Raw genomic sequence first — 23955 nt, forward strand, 5'->3', positions numbered from 1 at the left:
ATCATCCCCCTACGTCAGGTGTTGACGGCCTGTAATTTACTGCCTGTACTACTGAGAGAACCAAGTCAGTGAAGTTGGTACTTATGTAGTTTTATTACAACAGGTACAACAATGGTGCCCTCTGTTCTGAGGGGGAGAGAGGGAAGTTTCACAGTGTGAAGCTCCTCCCCCTGGTGGCCTTTAGATCGTTTTGGACTTGAATGGATGTTTTCTATGTGGTTCTTGTATTTCTTCTATCTTGCTGCTAGCATTTAGCATGTAGCGCCACATCGTGGCGTCCCGTCTCCTAGCAACACTGCCACCTGTCAATCACACGGAAGGAACGCCCCCTCACCGGACGTACAGCACGCGCTGGGGGCGGGGACAAGGGAGGATCCGCCTCCGTCCCAGAGCGGCGCTTCACCGCCGCCATCTTGGTACGGTGGGTAGAATGAATTCCGCTCCAAGATGTCTGCCTGTCCAACAGGGGGCGCAGTGGGAGCCACTTCCTGTGTGAACAGGAAGTGGCTCCCACTGCCATCTAGCGGAGCAGACAGGAAGTTCAGCTGCACCGACAACAACGTCAACAACGTCAACAACGTCAACAACTGACCGAAGTTCTGCTGGTTCTATTGGGACCGAGTGGTTCTGCTGGTTCTATTGGGACCGAGTGGTTCTGCTGGTTCTATTGGGACCGAGTGGTTCTGCTGGTTCTATTGGGACCGAGTGGTTCTGCTGGTTCGAGTGCATGGATGTGTTGGGCCGCCTGTCCAGCCTGTTCCAACAGGCTCTGGAGACGGTGAGTCCGGTGGAGGCACTTTAATAACAATTAAATATGATGAAAATATAGAACAGACTAGTAATATGATGTGGTAAACTAGTTATACTATGTGGTAAACTCGTTATACTATGTGGTAAACTAGTTATACTATGTGGTAAACTCGTTATACTATGTGGTAAACTAGTTGTACTATGTGGTAAACTCGTTATACTATGTGGTAAACTCGTTATACTATGTGGTAAACTCGTTATACTATGTGGTAAACTAGTTGTACTATGTGGTAAACTCGTTATACTATGTGGTAAACTAGTTATACTATGTGGTAAACTCGTTATACTATGTGGTAAACTAGTTGTACTATGTGGTAAACTCGTTATACTATGTGGTAAACTAGTTATACTATGTGGTAAACTCGTTATACTATGTGGTAAACTAGTTGTACTATGTGGTAAACTCGTTATACTATGTGGTAAACTAGTTATTAATGTGGTAAACTAGTTATTAATGTGGTAAACTAGTTATTAATGTGGTAAACTAGTTATTAATGTGGTAAACTAATTATATGATGTGGTAAACTAGTTATTAATGTGAACTAATATGATGTGGCAAACTAGTTGTACTATGTGGTAAACTAGTTATTAATGTGGTAAACTAATTATATGATGTGGTAAACTAGTTATTAATGTGGTGAACTAATTATATGATGTGGCAAACTAGTTGTACTATGTGGTAAACTAATTATATGATGTGGTAAACTAGTTATTAATGTGGTGAACTAATTATATGATGTGGCAAACTAGTTGTACTATGTGGTAAACTAATTATATGATGTGGTAAACTAGTTATTAATGTGGTGAACTAATTATATGATGTGGCAAACTAGTTATTAATGTGGTGAACTAGTAATGAATGTGGTAATCTAGTTATTAATGTGGTAAACTAGATATTGATGTGGTAATCTAGTTATATGATGTGGTAAGCTAGTTATTATTGTGGTAAACATGTTATCGTGGTAAACTAGTTATATGATGTGGTAAACTAGTTATTGATGTGGTAAACTTGTAATTATTGTGGTGATCCAGTTATATGATGTGTTAAACTTGTTCTTAATGTGGTAAACATGTTATTATTGTGGTAAACAAGTTATATGATGTGGTAAACAAGTTATATGATGTGGTAAACTGGTTATATGATGTGGTAAACTGGTCATATGATGTGGTAAACTAGTTCTTAATGTGGTGAACATGTTATTATTGTGGTAAACAAGTTATATGATGTGGTAAATTAGTTATTGATGTGGTAAACTAGTTATTGATGTGGTAAACTGGTTATATGATGTGGTAAACTTATTCTTCCTCCTCCTGCTGCCAGTTTAACCAGTGGAACCAGTTATGGTGAAATGAGCGAAACCTGAATATGAACATAAACTAAATATACTCTGATATACTTGTTCACAGCTAAACTCAGACAGGTAGGGTCAGGGAAGGAAGTGATGTTTAGTAGTTGGAACAGAGACAAGTACAGGTTTAGCAAGGAGGTGTGAGATGCTAAACGACTGTACTCAAAGATTCAAGATTCAAGATTCAAGATTTTTATTTGTCACATACATATACATACTTCCATACATATATGCAGTGAAATGTAATGCAACGCACCCGGTGATAGCACACACAAAGAAACTCCAACACCAGTTTTCCGCCAATGACTCTGCGTCTGTCTGGAAAGGGTTCAGACAAATCACAAACCAAAATCCCCTCACTCCATGAACAACTGATGCCTGGCCAACGACCTGAACAACTTCTACTTTCGCTTTGAAAGGCAATGGGACAGTCCTGACACATTCCCTGTGACACTTTCCACCAGCCCCAGCCTTCCAGCTCCACCTCCCCCACCACAGCAGGAGACTGGACCTCTTCACAGCTACTCAACTCAGAGGCCTCCCTCATCCCCCACCACAGCACGACTCTTTCCATCCTGGAGAGGGACGTCAACAGGCTCTTCAAGAGGAAGAACCCCCGCAAAGCAGCCTGACCAGACTGCCTCTCCATCCACCCCGAAGCACTGTGCTGATCAGCTGTCTCCGGTGTTCAGACATTTTCAACCCCTCACTGGAGACATGTACCAGTCTGCTTTAAATCCTCCACCATCAACCCACTCCCAAAGAAGTCAAAGTTCAAAGTTCAAAGTGTTTTATTTGTCCAGTGTACAGTACAACACAAGGTCATTCGGTACAATGAAATTCTTGGGGCATGACAGGCAACAACTGCATAGTGGCATAAAAAGATCCAATAACAAAGCAAATATAAGGAGGAAATATATATATATTTTTAATAAAATAAGAGTTGAATATAAAAAAAGTAAGAGTTGATGTTACAAATACGGGCAAGAGGTCACAGTGTATGTACATAAAATAAAAATAAGAAAAATAATAATTGGAGCATTGTAGCAGTTCCAACAGAAATAGGTCAGTCTACTGCACAAGACATGGATATAAATATAAATATATAAATATAAAGTGAAGCAGTGCCGCTGGACGTGTACATGTAGTGTGGTGATGTACATTCAATTGACAGAGGTGACGACAGATGTTGGAGCTTGAGAAGCCTGATGGCCTGAAGGTAAAATGTGTGGGTGAGGCTGGTCGTCCGCTAACAGTCAGCAGCCTGAACAGTCCGTAGCCTGGGTGGCTGTCGTCCTTTATGACTTTCCTGAGGCGTCGTGCGGTAGATTCCTTGCTCAGAGGGAAGGCGGCGGCCGATGATGCGCTCCGCCGTCTTCACCGCCCTCTGGAGCGCCTGGCAATCGGCGGCGGAGCAGCCGCTGTACCGGGCGGTGATGCGGCCGGTAAGAATGCCCTCGATGGTGCATCGTAGAAGCTGGTGAGAGTCCTGAAAGACATGCCAAACTTCTTGAGTCTCCTCAGGAAGAACAGGCGCTTTTGGGCAGTTTTTATTGCCGCGTCCTTTTGTCTGGACCAAGAGAGGTCATCACTGATGAACACACGAGAAGGACAACAGGACTTAATGATTCCAGACCCGTCGCCCTGACCTTTGTGGTGATAAAGTCTTTTGAACGCCTTGTGCCCCCCTCAAATCCATCACAGACCCTCTCCTGGACCCCCTGCAGTTCGCCTACTGTAGACGATGCAGTAAATTCGGCCCTCCACTTCATCCCCCAGCACCAGGACTCCTCAGAAACCTACGCCAGGATCCTGTTTGTGGATTTCAGCTCCGCCTTTAACACAATCATCCCGGCTCTTCTGCAGGACAAGCTCTCCCAGCTGAGCATGCCTGACTCCACCTGCAGGTGGATCACAGACTTCCTGTCTGACAGGAAGCAACACGTGAAGCTGGGAAAACACGTCTCTGACTCCAGGACCATCAGCACTGGTTCCCCTCAAGGCTGCGTTCTTTCTCCTCTTCTCCCTGTACACCAACAGCTGCACCTCCAGCCACCAGTCTGTCAAGCTCCTGAAATTTGCTGATGACACCACCCTCATTGGGCTCATCTCTGGTGGGGATGAGTCTGCCTACAGGTGGGAGCTTGACCATCTGGTGACCTGGTGCAGCGGGATCAACCTGGAGCTCAATGCTGTGGAGATGGTTGTGGACTTCAGAAATAATGCTGCCCCACTCACCCCCATCACACTGTGTGACTCCCCAGTCGACTCTGTGGAGTCCTGCAGCTTCCTGGGAACCATCATCTCCCAGGACCTCAAGTGGGAGCTGAACATCAGCTCCATCATCAAGAAAGCCCAGCAGAGGACGTAGTTCCTGCGGTAGCTGAGGAAGTTCAACCTGCCACAGATGATGATGGTGCACTTCTGCACCAGTCCATTCTCAGCTCCTCCATCACCATCTGGTACGCTGCTGCAACCACTAAGGACAAGGGCAGACTGCAGCGTGTCATTCGCTCTGCTGAGAAGGTGATTGGCTGCAATCTGTCATCTCTCCAGGACCTGTACGCCTCCAGGACCTGTACGCCTCCAGGACTCTGAGGCGTGCAGGTAAGATGGTGGCTGACCCCTCCCACTCTGGCAGGAGGCTGCTCCAACCAGGTCAAAACCTCTAAGGCTCTAAACATCTAAACCTCGAAAGCTTTAGAGCTTTAGAGCTTTAAACCGCTTAACCTCTTAACATCTTAAGCTCTAAAGTGCTAAACCTCTAAACCGCTGAAGCTCTAAACCTCTAAACCTCTGAAGTTCTAAAGCTCTAAACCTTTAAAGCTCTAAACCTCTAAACCGCTGAAGCTCTAAAGCTCTAAAACTCTGAAGCTCTAAACCTCTGAAGCTCTAAAGCCCTAAACCTCTAAAGCTCTGAAGCTCTAAACCTCTGAAGCTCTAAACCTCTGAAGCTCTAAAGCTCTAAAGCTCTGAAGCTCTAAAGCTCTAAAGCTCTAAACCTCTGAAGCTCTGAAGCTCTGAAGCACTAAAGCTCTAAACCGCTAAAGCTCTAAAGCTCTAAACCTCTAAACCGCTGAAGCTCTAAAGCTCTAAACCTCTGAAGCTCTAAACCTCTAAACCTCTGAAGCTCTAAAGCTCTAAACCGCTGAAGCTCTAAAGCTCTAAACCGCTGAAGCTCTAAAGCTCTGAAGCTCTAAACCTCTAAAGCTCTGAAGCTTTAAACCTCTGAAGCTCTAAACCTCTAAAGCTCTAAAGCTCTAAACCTCTAAACCGCTGAAGCTCTAAACCTCTAAACCTCTAAAGCTCTAAACCTCTGAAGCTCTAAAGCCCTAAACCTCTGAAGCTCTAAACCTCTGAAGCTCTAAACCTCTGAAGCGCTAAAGCTCTGAAGCTCTAAAGCTCTGAAGCTCTAAACCTCTAAACCTCTGAAGCTCTAAAGCTCTAAACCTCTAAACCTCTGAAGCTCTGAAGCTCTAAAGCTCTAAACCGCTAAAGCTCTAAAGCTCTAAACATCTAAACCTCTGAAGCTCTAAATCTCTGAAGCTCTAAACCTCTGAAGCTCTAAAGCCCTAAACCTCTGAAGCTCTAAACCTCTGAAGCGCTAAACCTCTGAAGCTCTAAACCTCTGAAGCTCTAAACCTCTGAAGCGCTAAAGCTCTGAAACTCTAAAGCTCTGAAGCTCTAAACCTCTAAACCTCTGAAGCTCTAAAGCTCTAAAGCCCTAAACCTCTGAAGCTCTAAACCTCTGAAGCTCTAAACCTCTGAAGCGCTAAAGCTCTGAAGCTCTAAACCTCTGAAGCTCTAAACCTCTAAACCTCTGAAGCTCTAAACCTCTGAAGCTCTAAAGCTCTAAACCTCTGAAGCTCCAAAGCTCTGAAGCTCTAAACCTCTAAACCTCTGAAGCTCTAAACCTCTGAAGCTCTAAACCTCTAAAGCTCTGAAGCTCTGAAGCTCTAAACCTCTAAAGCTCTGAAGCTCTAAACCTCTGAAGCTCTAAACCTCTGAAGCTCCAAAGCTCTGAAGCTCTAAAGCTCTGAAGCTCTAAACCTCTAAACCTCTGAAGCTCCAAAGCTCTGAAGCTCTAAAGCTCTGAAGCTCTAAAGCTCTGAAGCTCTCCCCACAACAGCAGGTTCTTCCTGTCTGCAGCTGAGCTCATCACAAGGCCCTGCCCCCGTAGACTCTACATGGAGCTGTACGTCTCAGTCGAATGGATGTCAATGTGTTTGAGGAACACATTCCTCATTCTTCTGGACTATTATGCTGCACATTACACATACTGTTATACTTCATACTCTGAACATTTGCACATTCCTGCACAAACTGTTCAGCTTTGTTACAAACAAAACACAAAAAAACGCTTTAGTTTACATTGCTAGATGTTTTACCTGTTGTTTTATTTTACATTGTTATATATTTTACCTGTTGTTTTATTTTACGTTTATGTTTCCTGTTTGCACCCAACACCAAGACAAGTTCCTTCCTTCCTTGGCGTGGAGACTTTTCTGGTTGTGATATTACTGTCCGTTCACTTTTCACTCATGGAGTTGATTTTCAATTTCAATTCTAATGTTTAATTTAATGATATAATGACTGAAACACACAAGGATTCTTTACTTGAAACCTGTCTGTCTGCCTGTCTACCCGTCTGTCTGTTTACCCTTCTTTCTGTCTGTCTGCCTGTCCACCCATCCGTCTGTTTACCCATCTGTCTCTCTCTCAGAGAGAACCATCAGTCAACCTGTTACAGTCGTTTGTTGAACACTGGAAAGGAATCACAAACTACTACATCCAGACCACAGGTCAACACAACATTCAAATATTTATTACATTATATTTCATGTTCAGTTTTTTAAATATATATATATATATATATATATATATTTATTATTATTATTTTTTTCTTTGTAAGTTGCATTGAATTACACATTCATTAATACAGTTTGTGTGTCCAGATGAGGCGTGTCCGGTCAGACAGACAGACATCCCCTGGCGTCTCAAGCAGATGTTGGACATCCTGGTTTACGAGGAGAAGCAGCAGGTAAACCTGTAACCTATCAGATCCAGGGGGCGGGGCCAGAGACCGGCCAGTCACAGAGCTGCACCGGCTCTCTAACTGAACTGGTTCTGACCGGTTCTGCTCTGCATTCCATCCATTCCACCAGAGCAGGAGGGATGGGAAGTTTGTCTATCTAGCGATCCGTCTCTTTACCAGTGGCTGGATAAAAAGATGAGTTCAGTTTGATCCGGTTCCATGAGTCAAAGTCGTTTTGGCTCCGAGTGAAGAATCTCTTCATCCTGTCCAAATGATTTAGGAAGAACTGCGAACACCTTCACCCTTTTCACACTCATTACGTTCTGTTTGTGAGAAGAAGATGCGCTGCGGGCTCTCGAACCTCAGGTGATTTTGTTCCAGATTGGGGTTCAGTCTCAAAGTCACAAAGCAACGCCTATGTTGCTGCCGCCAAGACTCTAGAGTCATGTCGAAGGTTTGTTGGTGAGGAACTCAGCGTTTTGGAGTCTTGCATCATCAGCTCAGACCACCAGGCTCCAGGTGGACGACGGAGTCACGGTGAAAACATTCAAGTCCCTATAAAGCAAAAATGAACGTGTTTTTAACCAACCGGACAAATGTGAAGGGTTCAAAAGTCACATCAAACCTCAAATGTGGCTTTTTGGAGGGTGACAGAAACAAACCGCATTTCTTAAAACAGGGGTTCCCAGAAGATGGCTCTGGTCAGAGCGGCTGGTCTGCAGCACCGTTATGGTGTTAAGGGAGGGGCTGTGACAGCTCCACCTCCTCAGTCACGATTTAGCCCCGCCCAAAAAAATCCAGATCACAAAAAATGGTGAGAAACGGTGAAACACGTTCAACGGGTTGAGACCAATCGCCGACTCCACTTCTCAGGGACAGGAAGTGAGAATCAGCTTCAACTGAAAGTATGAAGTGGATTCTCACTGTCTTGGGACTCAGGAGCAGGCGGATCCTGATCCAGAAGGTTCCTTTGGTTGATCTCCCGGCCCCATTCAAGTGATGCTGCGCGGGCACAGACTCATCCACTGATGTATTGACTCCCCTCAGGGGGTGGAGGAGACGGGCGTGTGCATGGAGTACCTGCTGCAACACAAACTGCTGGAGACGCTTGGCACCCTGGGAAAAGCCCAGGTACTATAAGTACACACTGAGGAAAGTACAAGAAGTATAACCAACAAGAAATCTGACTCCTTCTCCCCCCCCCCTCCTCCTCCTCCTCAGTATCCTCCTGGTATGATCCAGCAGGTGTTGCTCTTCTTCTCCAGTTTTTTGCTCCAGATCCAGAAACCTGTTCTTCACCTGCTCAATGTGCACAGACCCGTCCAGGTGCACACACACACACACACAGTACTACAGTGATATTGTACTGGTCGTACGCCTGCTCATAGTAGTCCTGCTTCTTGCTGACTGATTGTTGTTGTTTCTGCAGAAGCTGATCGGTCTGTGTGCGCTTCCTGCTTCCCAGTCAGAGAAACAGGAAGTTGAGTTCCTCTTTGCCGTCTGCCGGCGGATCCAACAGGATCCCTACATCCTGCACTACATCCTGAAGGTCACATGACACACAGTAGTACAACAGTAGTCCTACAATGTACTTGTGAGTAATTAGTGCTGTTTCTTAGGTTCCAATCTCGTCAGTGACACAATCAGCAGATTCTCCCTCTGACCAATCAACTTTCACTCCTGACTCCACCCACAACCAATCAAGATGCTCCAGCTGCAGCCTCGACCAATCAGACAGCTCCATGTCAAGCGGCAGCCTGCATGCAGGGGGCCTGCTGTCTGCACTGGTGCAGCTCACCCAGAGTCAGGTGAGCCTCAGATCAAGGCTCTAACCCTGCAGAGTTGAGGTTCTATCCCCTAAGCAAGGCACTATGTATAGGATGTATTAAGAAATTAAGGAGATTTATGCAATATATTTTCTCAAATGTGTGAATGATATTTTATGAGCGCATTGGTGTCCTGTGGCGCCACCCAGAACCACCGGGTGTCCCTGCAGGCCTCTGAAGGCCTCCTGCTGCTGTGCCGCCTCCAACCTGCAGGGGCTGCTCTGGCCCAGCACACCCAACTGGGGGCTCTGCTGTTGGGGATGCTGGTCCAACTCTACTCCATGGTCCCCCTAGAGGACATGCAGGCCCAGGAGGTCCTGGACCAACCGGAGACCAGGTGGAGGTGGGACACACACACACACACACACACACACACACACACACACAGTTATTCCTTATTGGTTATTTGTGTTGTTTATTGTTGTTATTTACCTAAGTGGTCAGTCTGGTCCAGACAGTGGTCACCTGACCCGCTTCCTCTACTGGTTGGACTTCCTGGATCACATGACCAGAGAAGCTGCTCAGGTTTGTGCGTGTTACAGTATGTGTGTGTCTTCAGCTTGTAGCTTATTATATTGTTGTAATTCTAAAAAGCAGCTTTATTGATGGGTTGCCATGACGATCAACATGCACAATCTCCCTTTCACACCTTCATGCCCTGAACCAGCGTCAGGCTGAAGGTTTGCACCGCTCTTCGACGTGCCCTTATATGAACATCTCAGTTTGTAGTTTCAACCCAAAAAGTTTGTGTACTGTGTGTATTTAGAGGAACCTGACTCCAGCACAGCAGGGAGTCAAGCTGGAGGAGTCTTTACTTCAATACAACCTCAAACATCCACAACAACAAATGAAAACAACAAAGATTCTACTTTTACTCTTTCATTACTATGCAGCCACAAGGAGTGTCCTAATGACTGTGTGTGTGTGTGTGTGTGTCTTACTGTGTGTGTGTGTGTGTCTTACTGTGTGTGTGTGTGTGTGTGTGTGTGTGTGTGTGTGTCTTACTGTGTGTGTGTGTGTGTCTTACTGTGTGTGTGTGTGTGTCTTACTGTGTGTGTGTGTGTGTGTGTGTGTGTCTTACTGTGTGTGTGTGTCTTACTGTGTGTGTGTGTGTGTCTTACTGTGTGTGTCTTACTGTGTGTGTGTGTTACTGTGTGTGTGTGTACTGTATGTGTGTGTGTGTGTTACTGTGTGTGTGTGTGTGTGTTACTGTTTGTGTGTCTTACTGTGTGTGTGTGTGTCTTACTGTGTGTGTGCTACTGTGTGTGTGTGTGTGTGTGTGTGTTACTGTGCGTGTGTTACCGTTTGTGTGTCTTACTGTGTGTGTGTGTGTCTTACTGTGTGTGTGTGTGTCTTACTGTGTGTGTCTTACTGTGTGTGTGTGTGTGTCTTACTGTGTGTGTGTGTGTGTCTTACTGTGTGTGTGTGTGCTACTGTGTGTGTGTGTGTGCGCGCTACTGTGTGTGTGTGTGTGTGTGCGCGCTACTGTGTGTGTGTTACTGTGTGTGTGTGTGTTACTGTGTGTGTGTGTTACTGTGTGTGTGTCTTACTGTGTGTGTGTGTGTGTGTTACTGTTTGTGTGTCTTACTGTGTGTGTGTGTGTGTGTGTATTACTTTGTGTGTGTGTGTTACTGTGTGTGTGTCTTACTGTGTGTCTTACTGTGTGTGTTTGTCTTACTGTGTGTGTGCTACTGTGTGTGTGTGTGTGTGTGTTACTGTGTGTGTACTGTGTGTGTGTGTTACTGTGTGTGTGTGTGTGTTACTGTGTGTGTGTCTTACTGTGTGTGTGTGTGTGTGTGTTACTGTTTGTGTGTCTTACTGTGTGTGTGTGTGTTACTGTGTGTGTGTCTTACTTTGTGTGTGTGTGTCTTACTGTGTGTGTTTGTCTTACTGTGTGTGTGCTACTGTGTGTGTGTGTGTGTGTGTTACTGTGTGTGTACTGTGTGTGTGTGTTACTGTGTGTGTACTGTGTGTGTGTGTTACTGTGTGTGTGTCACTGTGTGTGTGTGTTACCATTTGTGTGTCTTACTGTGTGTGTGTGTGTGTGTGTGTGTGTGTGTGTGTGTGTGTGTGCAGGTCCTGGCAGATCGACTCGCCCTCACTTTTCAGAATCTTTGGCTTCGTGATGTTTGGCTCCGTCACATGATGAAGAGGTTAGTCTCCTCTTCCTCAGCTGGAAGGCAAACAGGCAGTTCATTACAGGTGGTTAGTTAGATTACAGTTGTTTTTTATATTCATAAACATAGAAAAAGACAAATTATAAATTGGATGACAGTAAATTGTGAATCTGTATGTATGTATGAATCTGAATTGTTAGAGGCTAGAGGATTATTTAGGTCCATCTGTCTCTCTCTCAGTGGTGAGACAGGTGTGCCGGTCAATACTGCAGTACTGACCCGGGTGGTGAGACAAATCCAGTCTGCTGCTCTGCTGGAAGCTCTGGTCCAGTTCCTGCTGGGAAGCAGCTCCGAACCCGAACAACCGCTGCACCCTGGGAGCCACCCAGTGCGCCACCTGCTGGTGGAGAACTGCAAGCATAGCTCCCATGAGGTGAGACAGGGAGAGTGATTGAGACTGACATGCAAACAGACAGGCAGATAGACATGTGACGGTCTCTCTCCCTGCAGATTAGCTTGTTGTCGCTGCGTCTGTTTGAGGAGTTGCTACGGAAGCCACACCACGCCATCTTGGCCAACCTGCTGCTGAGGAACCTGCAGCAGCGTCGCTACGTGGCACCGCCCCCTGCTGGTCTGGAGGAGCCGCACAGCGACGGCAGCGGAGACGACGAGTGAGTGACATCACACAGACGGCTGTCAAACTGGGATGCATGATGGAGGCTGCTCTCAGCCAATCAGAGTCCACCTTGGAAATGACTGATTCTGTTAAATTCATATTCGGCTGAAGGGAATATCCCAGCGTGTGTGTGTGTGTGTGTGTGTGTGTGTGTGTGTGTGTAGTGCTCTGGAGGAGGATCTCCTTTTCCCTCAGTCTCAGATCTTCGTCTCTCAGTCATCCTCCTCTTCCTCACCTGGGCCCGATGACATCATCAACAGGTGACATCACTCTGCCACTGCTCTGTCATCCATCCATCATTCCCCCCGTGTCCAACATGGTGTCCTACATACTCTGGACGCAGCTTCTGTATTTTTCTGTGCCTCCTCTATCATCCATCCATCATTCTGTCGTGTGTGTGTGTGTGTGTGTGTGTGTGTGTGTGTGTGTGTGTGTGTGTGTGTGTGTGTGTGTGTGTGGGTGTGGGTGTGTGCACGTGCTAGCTTCCTGTGTCTGGTTCCACAGGAAGTGAGATCATCACACCTGGTGCATGAAGGAGGCTACGACTCCTACTTCCTGGATGCTCGAACCCTGGTGAGTGGCCGCTAACCATGCTCATGTTGTGAACGTCAGAGTGGATTTAGTCATTCCTGACGAGTCACTGAGTGAAAAGAGTCACGTGGGGGTTGCTCCACGGCCCTCCGGCTTCTCTGGGTTCCCGGGGGTCTTCTGTGGCCGCAGGGCAGGGTGCTCGGGGCTTTCCTGCAGCCGTAAGGGGTCTACAAGTCTGCAGAGCTCAGGGGGCTTCAGGGTCCTTTCTACTGCTTGAAGGCACCAAGACATAATACCTTATACACTACAACCAAGTGGGATAAGTCCTGTACACTCATTGGCGGACATCTTACACACACACACACACACACACATGCACACATACACACACACACACATACACACACACGCACACACATGCACATACACACACACATGCACACACACACACACACACACACACACACACACATAAACACACACACGCACACACACACACACATAAACACACACACATACACACACACATGCACACAGACATGCACACAGACACGCACACACATGCACACACATGCACATACACACACACACGCACACACACACACATAAACACACACACGCACACACACACACATACACACACACATGCACACAGACACGCACACACACACACAGACACACACACACACCCACACACCACCCTCCTGGTTGCATCCTTCTCCTTTTCTCCCTCATTTACTGTCATAACTATGGCAGGAAGAGGTCATGTGACCAGTTGTAGTTCCACTTTTCCTCGACCTGATTCACTGTTTTTCAACACATGTTGAACAACATTTACACAAAAACATCAACTTACGTTGATGTTTTTGTGTAAATGTTGTTTGTTTCTATGTTTATTTGTCTCACCAAGGGGTAAATGGTCAATGTGTTATTATGAAAACTCAATCTAATGAAAATCTGAATCAGCCAAATGGGAAGCAGCAGGTCAGACATTAAAAAAATCAGAAATCTGAATCTAAATGTATCATAATTAATTATGATAAATGTCATTTTGTACAGCGGCTCAAAGATTCATTCCCTGCCTGTCTGTCTCTCTGCCTACATGTTTCTCAGTGTGGGGAGTGCAGGTCTCTCTCTCAGCCGTGGGCGTGGCCTGAGAATCTCCCCCCTCCCCCTTCCTCTTCCTCAGCGGCGGGTTCGGACTTCTTTGAGGGACATTTCCTCCGAGTTCTGTTTGACCGACTGGGAGGTCTGCTGGAGCAGGTAACCTGTCTGTCAGTCAGTCAGTGTCTGTCTGTCTGATCACATTTAAAACACATTCCCTGATGAACTGTACTGTGTGCCCCCCTCCCCCTCTCCAGCAGTATGACCTGAACCTCCAGGTGACCTCGCTGCTCTCCAGACTGGCAGCGTTCAGGAACCCTCTGATCTGCGACTTCCTGTTGAACCCGTACGTCACGCTGCAGCCGAGAGCACGAAGCCTGTTCACTCAGCTCGTCAGGGTAAGACATCATGTAGTCACTCCACCCAGCTCCTCCCTGACATAGGCAGCAGCGCTTTGCTTTATTCAGCTGTGACAAGCAGCTCAGAGGTGACGCCTGAGATTATGATTTCATTGAGGCATCTGAAACGATGATGAACACACACACACACACACACACACACAGAGACACAGACACACACACACACACAGACAGACAGACACACACAGACAGACAAACACACACAAACACACACACACACACAAACACACACACACACGCAAACACACACACGCAAACACACACACGCAAACACACACACACACACAAACACACACACACACACAAACACACACACACACACAAACACACACACACACACAAACACAAACACACACAAACACAAACACAAACACACACACACACACACACACACACACACACACACGCAAACACACGTGCGCACACACACATGCACACACAACAGGTGGCTCTATGATGAAGCGTCCAGCTGGGGGCGTGGTGTGTCCCTCCCTGCACGGCCATCTTTTATTCATCACAGTGCACGTCTGTCTCTATAACACCTGTCCTCCACTGACCACACCTGTCCTCCACTGACCACACCTGTCTTACACTGACCACACCTGTCTTACACTGACCACACCTGTCCTCCACTGACCACACCTGTCTTACACTGACCACACCTTCTTTGTGTTGGGTCTTGTGATGTCTTGTTGGTGGACTGTGCTCGCTGAGCCTGTACTTGCTCAGGATCTGTCTCTGCTTCATGGCTCTGACACTACAGACATATTGTGACGATGGATTTTCTCTTTTTAGCGCAGACATCAATGACGTTTGTTTGGTGTTTTGGTTCCTTTTTGGTTCCTTCAACTCTTTGATGAGTGATGGTCAAGCAGTTCTGCTCTGACATGGAACCATGTTGGTGTTGGTTGTGATGCTCAGCCTCATGAGCAGCTGACTGAGGGGATTCTGTTTGGGCTTCACTTCAAGCTGCAGTGTGTGTTGAGGACTTTAAGATGCTTCCACCGTGTGATTGTTCTTTTCTCAATGTTTGTTACCAAGGATATGGATCATTGTGCCTGCATGGCTGCCTGTTTATCATTGTGCCTGCATGGCTGCCTGTTTATCATTGTGCCTGCATGCATGGCTGCCTGTTTATCATTGTGCCTGCATGGCTGCCTGTTTTTCTTTCTATCTTCATATACTTGTTCACAATGTGTCAGGCAGGGTCTCTATAGGAGGCTTGTCCATCTAGTGTGGAGCCCACACTTCACTACATACAGGGATACTGGTACCATTGTACTATCAAATATTTACTACTTATACTATATATTACAGAGATACTGCTACCATTGTACTATCAGATATTTACTACTTATACTATATATTATAGGGATATTGGTACCATTGTACTATCAAATATTTACTACTTATACTATATATTATAGGGATATTGGTACCATTGTACTATCAAATATTTACTACTTATACTATATATTATAGGGATATTGGTACTATTATACTATCAAATATATACTACTTATAGTATATATTATAGGGATATTGGTACCATTATACTATCAAATATCTACCACTTATACTATATATTATAGGGATATTGGTACTATTGTACTATCAAATATTTACTACTTATAGTATATATTTCAGCGATACTGGTTCCATTATACTATCAGATAGTTTGGTTTGTGTATTTGGTGAAATGTTCTTCTAATTGTGTAAAAGCCTCTACAGTCCTTCACTTTTGGTGCATTCACTGCCAGACCATAGTTTCCAGAGGCACTGATGTGGAGCCCCAGGTCATCATAGGACAGGGTGTGGTCGAGGGTGGAGCCCCAGGTCATCATAGGACAGGGTGTGGTTGTTTAGGGCGCAGCCACGGGCTGCAGATGGTTCCAACAACACGGCTAGCTCCTCCATGTAGACATGAAAGAGGGTGGAGGTAAGCTGCATCCCTGCTGAACAGCTTGTCCTGGAGTAATGAACTCTGTTCTTTTTTTGACGTAGATTGATTAGATGATGGAGAATTGAATTGAATAACATTGCTGTTGCCAGATTGAATGAGACGCTTCCTTCAGGTCAATGAAGCAGGTCAACTTGTTGTCTTCTGTGGTGGATGTGCTGATCAATGAGGGTGTGTAGGTGGTGGTTTGGTAGGAAGACAGTTTGTCCTTTCCTCTTGACGTTGTGTTGAAGAGCAGCGTTGTTGCGTTGATGAAGCTGCACAAAACCTTCTACATCACCGCTCACACACATCCTCGCTGGGTGTTCAGCTCCACCTTGTCTCCACCCAGATCCCAGGGAAGCAGCTTGAAGGAGCATGTTGAACCCTTGAAGCTCAGGAGGCTCCGCCCTGATACTGTCAGGACCGCAGGGTTTTCCTGATTTTACCTTTTTAATGTTGTCTTCTAATTATTTTTTTGTCATTTGGTAATCAAGTGTCTTGTGGTTGTTCTTGATGTTGTTTCAAGATTCAAGATGTTTATTTATCACATACATACAATCATACATATATGCAGTGAAATGTCATTGCAACGCACCCGGAGATGATGCATAATAAGTACCTAACTGACACAATAGCTAAACTAATTACTACCAAACTAACTAACTGATTCCTAAAATGTAAGGCAGTTATTGAAATGAATAATATAAATTAAATAAAATATGACCCAAAAAGGTAATATACAGAGTCGGGGTACAAAATATAAATGAAGGGAATAGACTTACAGTATGTATATGGGATAGGCTTTTTCTATATACAGATATGTGCAGTAAAGTGGCATGTGAATAAAGTGAGGTAGTGTGTGTGTGGAGGTATATAGTACAGTATACAACAGTATTACACAGCAATACAGTAACACCGAACAGAACAGCAATACAGTGCAGTATGCAGTAACCCAGTACAGTGATACAGCACATACAGCAGAGTAAAGCAGTGGGTTCTATGTGTGTGACAGTTCTTATGTCTTGATGTAGAAACTCCGTCTCAGTCTCTGTTCTCGCTGTGTGACTGTGGAGGCTCTTGCTCCACCACAGCAGCTGGAACAGTCTGTTGTTGTGGTGATGAGGATCCTTCATGACCCTGCAGCTCTGCTACTACACCTCCTGGTGTATAATCATGCAGGAAGGGGCAGTACAGTTCCCAAAGCAGGCAGTGATGGTGCCTGTCAGGATGCTCTCCACCGCTCCAGAGTAGAAGGACTTGAGGATCCTCACCGAGACCCTGTGTATCCTCAGCTGCCTGAGGTGGTAAAGACGCTGCCTGGCCTTCCTCACCAGAGTGTCTGTTTGTAAAGTCCATGTTAAGTCCTCTGTGATGTGGACTCCCAGGTACTTGAAGCTGCTCACCCTGTCAACAGAAGTCCCATTAGTCATCAATGGCGAGGTTGTAATTCCCTCCTAAAGTCCACAATAAGCTCCTTAGTTTTGCTGACATTCAGGTGGAGGCTGTTGTCCCGGCACCAGAGTGACAGGTCAGCCACCTCCTCGTGGTAGATCTTCTCATCGCAGTCGGTGATCAGGCCACGACAACGGTGTCGTCAGCAAACTTGATGATGGTGTTGGAGCTGGACCTGGCCACACAGTCATGTGTGTACAAGGAGCACAGTAGGGGCTGAGGACGCAGCCCTGGGGGGATCCTGTATTCAGAGTGAGGGAGCTAGACTTCCTCACCACCATCCTCATCCTAGCCTCCCCACCCTAACCCCACCCTAACCACCTGGGGCTGGGCTGTGAGGATGTCCAGGATCCAGGCACACAGCGGAGTGTTCAGTCCTAGCTCCTTCAGCTTGACAGTCAGTCTGGTGGGACTATGGTGTTGAAAGCTGAACTATAGTCGATGAACAGGAATCTCACATCGGCCCCTTCCAGCCATCCAGGTGTGTGAGCGTGGTGTGCAGTACCTGGGAAACCGCGTCATCCGTGGATCTGTTCTGCTGGTACGCGAACTGCAGCGGGTCCAAGGTGCGGGGGAGGGAGGCGCAGATGTAATCCTTAATCAGCCTCTCAAAGCACTTCATGACCACTGAGGTGAAGGCCACCGAACGCTGGTCATTCAGGCAGGTTGGAGAGGCCATCTTCCGCACAGGGATGATGGTGGACCTCTTGAAACAGGACGGTACCACAGACTCAGCCGGGGAGGCGTTAAATATTGTAGTGAACACCGGGGCTAGCTTGTTAGCACAGGTCTTCAGTACTCGCCCAGATATGCCATCTTGGCCCGCAGCTTTCCTGGTGTTCACACGCATCAGAGCCCTCCTGACGTCAGGCTCAGACACAGAGTGCTCGCTCATCCCCAGCGGTGTAACTCCAATTAGCCGGTGAGCTAGCGGTGCTGTTGCCAGCCTCAAACCGCGCATAAAAGGAGTTCAGTTTGTTGGCTAGGGAGGCGTCCACACTCATAGCTAGGGAGGGGCTGTTGTAGTTAGTAATAGTCTGCAGCCCCTGCCACAAGTGTCTGGTGTCCCGTTGCTCCATCTGTAGCTCCACTGTTTCTCTGTACGTCCGTTTAGCATCCTTCACCGCCCTCCGCAGTTTTTATGACACCGCTTTGTACATTTCCATGTTTCCGGATACAAGACCTTCGTTGTTAGCGGCCGTGCGAGCATTCAAAGTGCTGTGAATGGATTTATCCACCCACGGTTTCTGGTTCAGAAATATCCAAACTTTCACCGTGGGAATGATACTGTCCGCTAACGTAGCTATGAAGCTCATGGCTACTTCCGTAAACCCGCTGACGTCACTGTTCTTGATAGTTGTTTCAAGTATTCTTCATTTTTCTTGTATTTGTTTCTGGTTGGAGGTCAGACTGTTCAGTGATATTTCTTCATATACCTTTTCAAAATGTTTTTTCCAAATATGACCATTTTGTTGTAAAATGTTTCTTTTCTTTGTTGTTTCAGTTGTTCCATCTTCCTCAGAATTGGTTTTGGTCGATGGAATCTTCACTTTCTTTTATTTTTGGAGTGTAATGTTTTCTTTTTTCCTCTTTGTATTCTCTCAGGGTTTCAGCAGAACTCTGACGTAGGTCTGTGTTTTGTGGTTGATGGTGTTTTTGGTTGGACAGGTTTCTTTATGGTGGAATTATTTTTAGTAAGACCTGCTTTATTGGCTGATTTGTGAAAAATAGTATTAAATACCAACAGACAATGAAGAGAAACTGGGAAGGAGTGACAGGAGAAGCGGAGGGGCGGTTGGTCAAGTGGCTTCTACCCAAGATGTCTTCTAGAGGAAGAGGTTTTAATCATCAACAACCTGGTGCCTCTGTGCTGTGGCACAACCTGTGAGGAGCCACCCGCAGGTCTGATCAGGAACATTCAGTCTAATACTTAATTTATTTTGGGATAAACTCCTCTGGGAACCTCAGTGTCTTGTTTGTACCCAAAGAGGAAGGAGGACAAGGGCCGATCCACTTCAACAGCAGGATTGCAACTTTTCGGCTGCCATTCATTCAGCACTATGTCACTGTCACCAGTGATGTAGCATGGAGGCAGCTAACAAGCAGCATTTTAAGAAGGACAGGAGGTTCGGGCTGGATTTTAATCTGTTCTTAACAGATTTTAGGTCCTTTAAAATAGGCATTTTACCTCCTTTTTATCAGTCTTTTAAAAAATGGCCTCTTTTTAAATGGAAAAGGTTGGAACCTGCATCTTCCTGCACTGGTGACTGGAGGAGCCTCTGATCCACGGAGCCAGGACGGAGGTGGAGGACAATCACACACCAGGACTTTCCCAGAGACTGGTTTCCACCGGGAATATCGTGCTACGTCACTTGACGGATGCAGCCGGACCCGGACTCCACCACACCCAGACAGCAGCTCAGCTGCTAACCCTCCGATCCACCCGGCAACACAAGAGACTTTCTAAACAGGTGGAGTGAAAGACTTTGAGAGGAGGAGCTGGCGATGCTGAGGGACAACGGCAACGGAACAGAACTTCCTACGAAAATGATCCTTTTCTGGAGGCTGGAAGCTGGTTTTAGTCCTGTTTTAGAAGGTTTTAGAGAGCCAACAGGTTTTAAAACGACAACAGAAATAGACTTGTACATGGTGAGAGATGAAACACTTTACAAGCGTAAAGTAGGAGTCTTGTATAAAGCTCCTTTAAACAAGAGAGCAGCTGATCTCTAGTGGAGGGTATTACACTATATTATAATATATACAGTATCCTACAGTGGAGGGTATTACACTATATTATAATATATACAGTATCCTACAGTGGAGGGTATTACACTATATTATAATATATACAGTATCCTACAGTGGAGGGTATTACACTATATTATAATATATACAGTATCCTACAGTGGAGGGTATTACACTATATTATAATATATACAGAATCCTCCACTCTGTTAGGTACTGCGGGGTGTTGGGGTGGAGGAGGTCTGTCAGTTACTGCGGGGCGTAGGGGTGGAAGAGGTCTGTCAGTTACTGCGGGGCGTAGGGGTGGAAGAGGTCTGTCAGTTACTGCGGGGCGTAGGGGTGGAAGAGGTCTGTCAGGTACTGCGGGGCGTAGGGGTGGAGGAGGTCTGTCAGGTACTGCGGGGCGTAGGGGTGGAGGAGGTCTGTCAGGTACTGCGGGGCGTAGGGGTGGAGGGCTTTGTAGGTGAGTAGTAGGGTTTTGTAGGAAATACAGGATTTGACAGGGAGCCAGGGGAGGTGGAGGACGGTGGGGGTGATGTGCTCCAGGCCTTGGTGCAGGTGAGAACTCTGCAGCAGAGTTTTGAACAAACTGGAGCCGTCCAGGACTTTACTCCGTTGTAGTCGTCCAGACGGGAGGTGACGGAGGCGTGGATGAGTGTTTCTGCCACAGACTCAGAGAGTGACGGGCGGAGTCTGGAGGTGTTCATGAGGCGGAAGAAGGAAGACTTGCTTGTGGATTTGGTTGTGGCTGAAATGAGGCCCAGGTTGCGTCCTTCAGGGAACAGGGAGATGGAGCAGCCATCAACAACCAGGAGCAGATCTCCACCCTTCCTGAGCAGCGCCTCGGGAGCCACGACCATGAGTTGGGTTTTGTTATTGTTGAGTTTGAGCAGTTTTGATGACGTCCACACTTTGATGTGGCGGAGGCAGCTGAGAAGAGACCGAGGGTGGAGGCGGGTGGATGGTTTGGTGCTGAGGTATAACCGGGTGTCATCGGCGTAGCTGTGGAAGCGTCGACCGTGGTGGTGTATGATCTGACCAAGGGGGAGCAAGTAGATGGTGAAGAGGAGGGACCCAAGCACGGATCCTTGAGGCACTGAGCCAGAGGAGCAGCAGGAGTCTACGATCGTGACAAACTGCTGCCTGCTGGTGATAGAGGGTTGGAACCAGGAGAGGACAAGGAGCTGGATAGAGGGGTGGGGAGGATAGTATGGGAGACGGAGTCAAAGGCAGCTGAGAGGTGGAGGAGGATGAGGATACTGATGTAGCCTGCGTCAGCAGCGATGAGGAGGTCGTTAGTGATTGTAATGAGGGTGGTCTCTGTGCTGTGGTGAGTTCTGGATCCAGATTGAAAGAGTTTGTGAAGCTCATGGTTGGACATGTGCTGTTGGAGTTGGGCGGCAACTGCTCGTTCCAGGATTTTGCTTCGGAACGGAAGGTTGGAGATCGAGTGGGTGGGGTTGTCGGGGTTGAGACCGGACTTCTTTCTAATTGGTGTGACTGAACCGTGCCGGATTTCAGGGAGGCGTTGATGATGGCCACCATGGCGAGAGGGTTGGTAGGCATGTCTTGACCAGGATCCAGGACACATCCAGGATCATTACCGTGCGCAGTGCATTGCACTGCTGCCTCACAGCAAGAAGGTCCTCGGTTTGATTCCCGCCTGGAGTGCTGTTGGCACCGTGCTCCGGTGGGTTATCTCCCAAACAGGAGCCTTTCTGTGTGGAGTTTGCATGTTCTCCCCGTGCTCACATGGGGTTTCCTCCACCTCACGTCAGTAAGGACCCCCACCCAAAACATGCACCATCATGGTCTGACCAGCGATGGACACTTATCACCTGGTCCCCGGGCGCGTCCACGTACGCTGCCCACTGCTCCTGGCTGTGCCCCCGGAGGAAGGACAAGCCAGGATGGTTCAATGCAGAGGAACCATTTCACCGGCACCATCAAAGCATGTGCATGTGTGTGTGTGTGCGTGCATGTGTTGTAGTGTGGTGTGTTGCGTGACGAATAAAGACTGTTTCTTCTTCTTCTTCTCCTCATTACTATATGATATTTATCATTGTAATTATTATTATTGTTATTATTATTATTGTTATTATTATATCTAAATGAAAAAAGCTTTTATCAAACATCTGTTTGAAGGTGACGACACTTTCATAGAATTGTTTTTTGTTTAATTGTGTGTGTGTGTGTGTGTGTGTGTGTGTGTGTGTGTGTGTGTGTGTGTGTGTGTGTGTGTGTGTGTGTGTGTGGTGTGGGTGTGTGTGCAGGTGATCTCAGTGCTGATGCAGCAGATTCAGTCGGTTCCTGATCTGAGAGAAAAACTTTTGACGGTCAGACGACAGCTACTGGACCTGGAGCCACAGAGCCAGTAAGACCTGTCTATCTGCCTGTCTGTCTTTCTAACTGCCAGTGTTAACAGAAGGTAGCCAGTGTTAACAGGAAGTAGCTGATGCTAACAGGAAGTAGCTGATGCTACCTCTCTGTGCAGGGTGGAGCAGGAGACACTACTCAGAGGAATCATCGTCCTGGAGGAGTTCTGCAAGGAGCTGGCGGCCATCGCCTTTGTCAACCTGAACCTGCACCTGGACCAGGACCAGGACTGAACCTGGACCAGGACCAGGACTGAACCGGCACGTGGAGTTGGACTTGGACCAGGAAGGAACCGGAGCTGGCCAGGGCTGGATCTGGAACACACCAGTGTTTTATGGCTTTAATATTTTTGTTTGCATTGGATTTTGTTGTTGTTGCCTATATATATATATATATATATATATATATATATATATATAAAAAATTTCATTCATTCTGTATTTAATGTGTGTTACGATATATACTGCTGTAACACATTGAATATAGCCCATATTTCAGAGATTCAAACAAACAAAAGAACCTTCCACAATGTGAATTCTACTCTCTACTGCCCACTACTACCACTGCCTACTGCACACTACTCAGTATGTACTAGAACACTACTTAGTATGTACAAGAACACTACTTAGTATGTACTAGAACAATACTTAGTATGTACTAGAACACTACTCACTATGTACTAGAACACTACTCAGTATGTACTACAACACTACTTAGTATGTACAAGAACACTACTTAGTATGTACTAGAACAATACTTAGTATGTACTAGAACACTACTCACTATGTACTAGAACACTACTCAGTATGTACTACAACACTACTTAGTATGTACAAGAACACTACTTAGTATGTACTAGAACACTACTCTATGTACTAGAACAATACTTAGTATGTACTAGAACACTACTCACTATGTACTAGAACACTACTCAGTATGTACTACAACACTACTCAGTATGTACTAGTACACTACTCAGTATGTACTAGTACACTAGTTAGTATGTACTAGAACACTAGTTAGTATGTACTATAACACTTGTTAGTATGTACTAAGGAGTATGTACTGTATGTCTGAACGCAGTATGCATGAAATAGTGTGTAAAAAGTACAAGGATGACACTGTGTGTGTGTGTGTGTGTGTGATGGGACTGATTAAGTTATTTATGATCAAAGTGTATTTCCTGTTTTCATTTCTGTTCTCAATAAAGTTTCTGTTCAATTCGTACAAAATAACGTCATATGTTTAATCATTTTAATATGTTTAATCATTCATAAATAATAGTTCAAAAAAACAATAAAAATCGGTTTTATGACCATAATTAGACCCGGGGCCACAACGTTGACGTCAGCTCCAGGATTGAGGATCAAGCAGGTTCCAGGTGATGGATCTGCTGATGCGGGTTTGATCATATGAACATTCTATCATATGTCATATTTTATATGTTATATCATATTTGATATGGTCTTTGAAATCATTGAGATTCATATCGTCTTGAACTTTGTGAACCTCTGGATGAAAGTGAATCTTTTAACTCTAAAGAATGTGCAGGGTCGCCCCCCTGTGGTGTAAT

At 46.1% G+C, this 23955-nt stretch overlaps 1 protein-coding gene across 2 annotated transcripts; it reads left to right on the forward strand.

Moving 5' to 3' along the window:
* The first annotated feature begins 528 nt into the window (after positions 1–528).
* Positions 529–23577, forward strand: LOC307233179 (FHF complex subunit HOOK-interacting protein 2B-like). Of its 2 annotated transcripts, none has more exons than XM_080004408.1 (18): positions 529–778; positions 6883–6961; positions 7115–7200; positions 8242–8325; positions 8416–8520; positions 8624–8743; positions 8814–9002; positions 9170–9363; positions 9458–9545; positions 11097–11173; positions 11378–11570; positions 11648–11808; positions 11978–12073; positions 12296–12386; positions 13458–13607; positions 13706–13846; positions 22280–22380; positions 22501–23577. In XM_080004408.1, the coding sequence occupies exons 1-18, from the start codon at positions 728–730 to the stop codon at positions 22613–22615; spliced, it is 2121 nt and encodes a 706-aa protein (XP_079860534.1). In that variant the 5' UTR covers positions 529–727; the 3' UTR covers positions 22616–23577. The 2 variants fall into 2 exon arrangements, with proteins under 2 accessions (XP_079860534.1, XP_079860535.1); XM_080004409.1 differs by having other exon boundaries at positions 22479–22615.
* The last annotated feature ends 378 nt before the right edge of the window (positions 23578–23955 follow it).

The sequence above is a fragment of the Zeus faber genome (genome assembly GCF_960531495.2).
Source record: "Zeus faber genome assembly, chromosome: 7".
In the NCBI taxonomy this organism is placed as follows: domain Eukaryota; kingdom Metazoa; phylum Chordata; class Actinopteri; order Zeiformes; family Zeidae; genus Zeus; species Zeus faber.

Excerpts from the sequence above, each read along its gene's own strand:
- LOC307233179 (XM_080004408.1), top strand. The coding sequence starts at position 728 with ATGGATGTGTTGGGCCGCCTGTCCAGCCTGTTCCAACAGGCTCTGGAG. Across the intron at positions 11,174-11,377 it reads CTCCGTCACATGATGAAGAG|TGGTGAGACAGGTGTGCCGG; the intron begins GTTAGTCTCCTC and ends TCTCTCTCTCAG. Across the intron at positions 22,381-22,500 it reads GACCTGGAGCCACAGAGCCA|GGTGGAGCAGGAGACACTAC; the intron begins GTAAGACCTGTC and ends CTCTCTGTGCAG.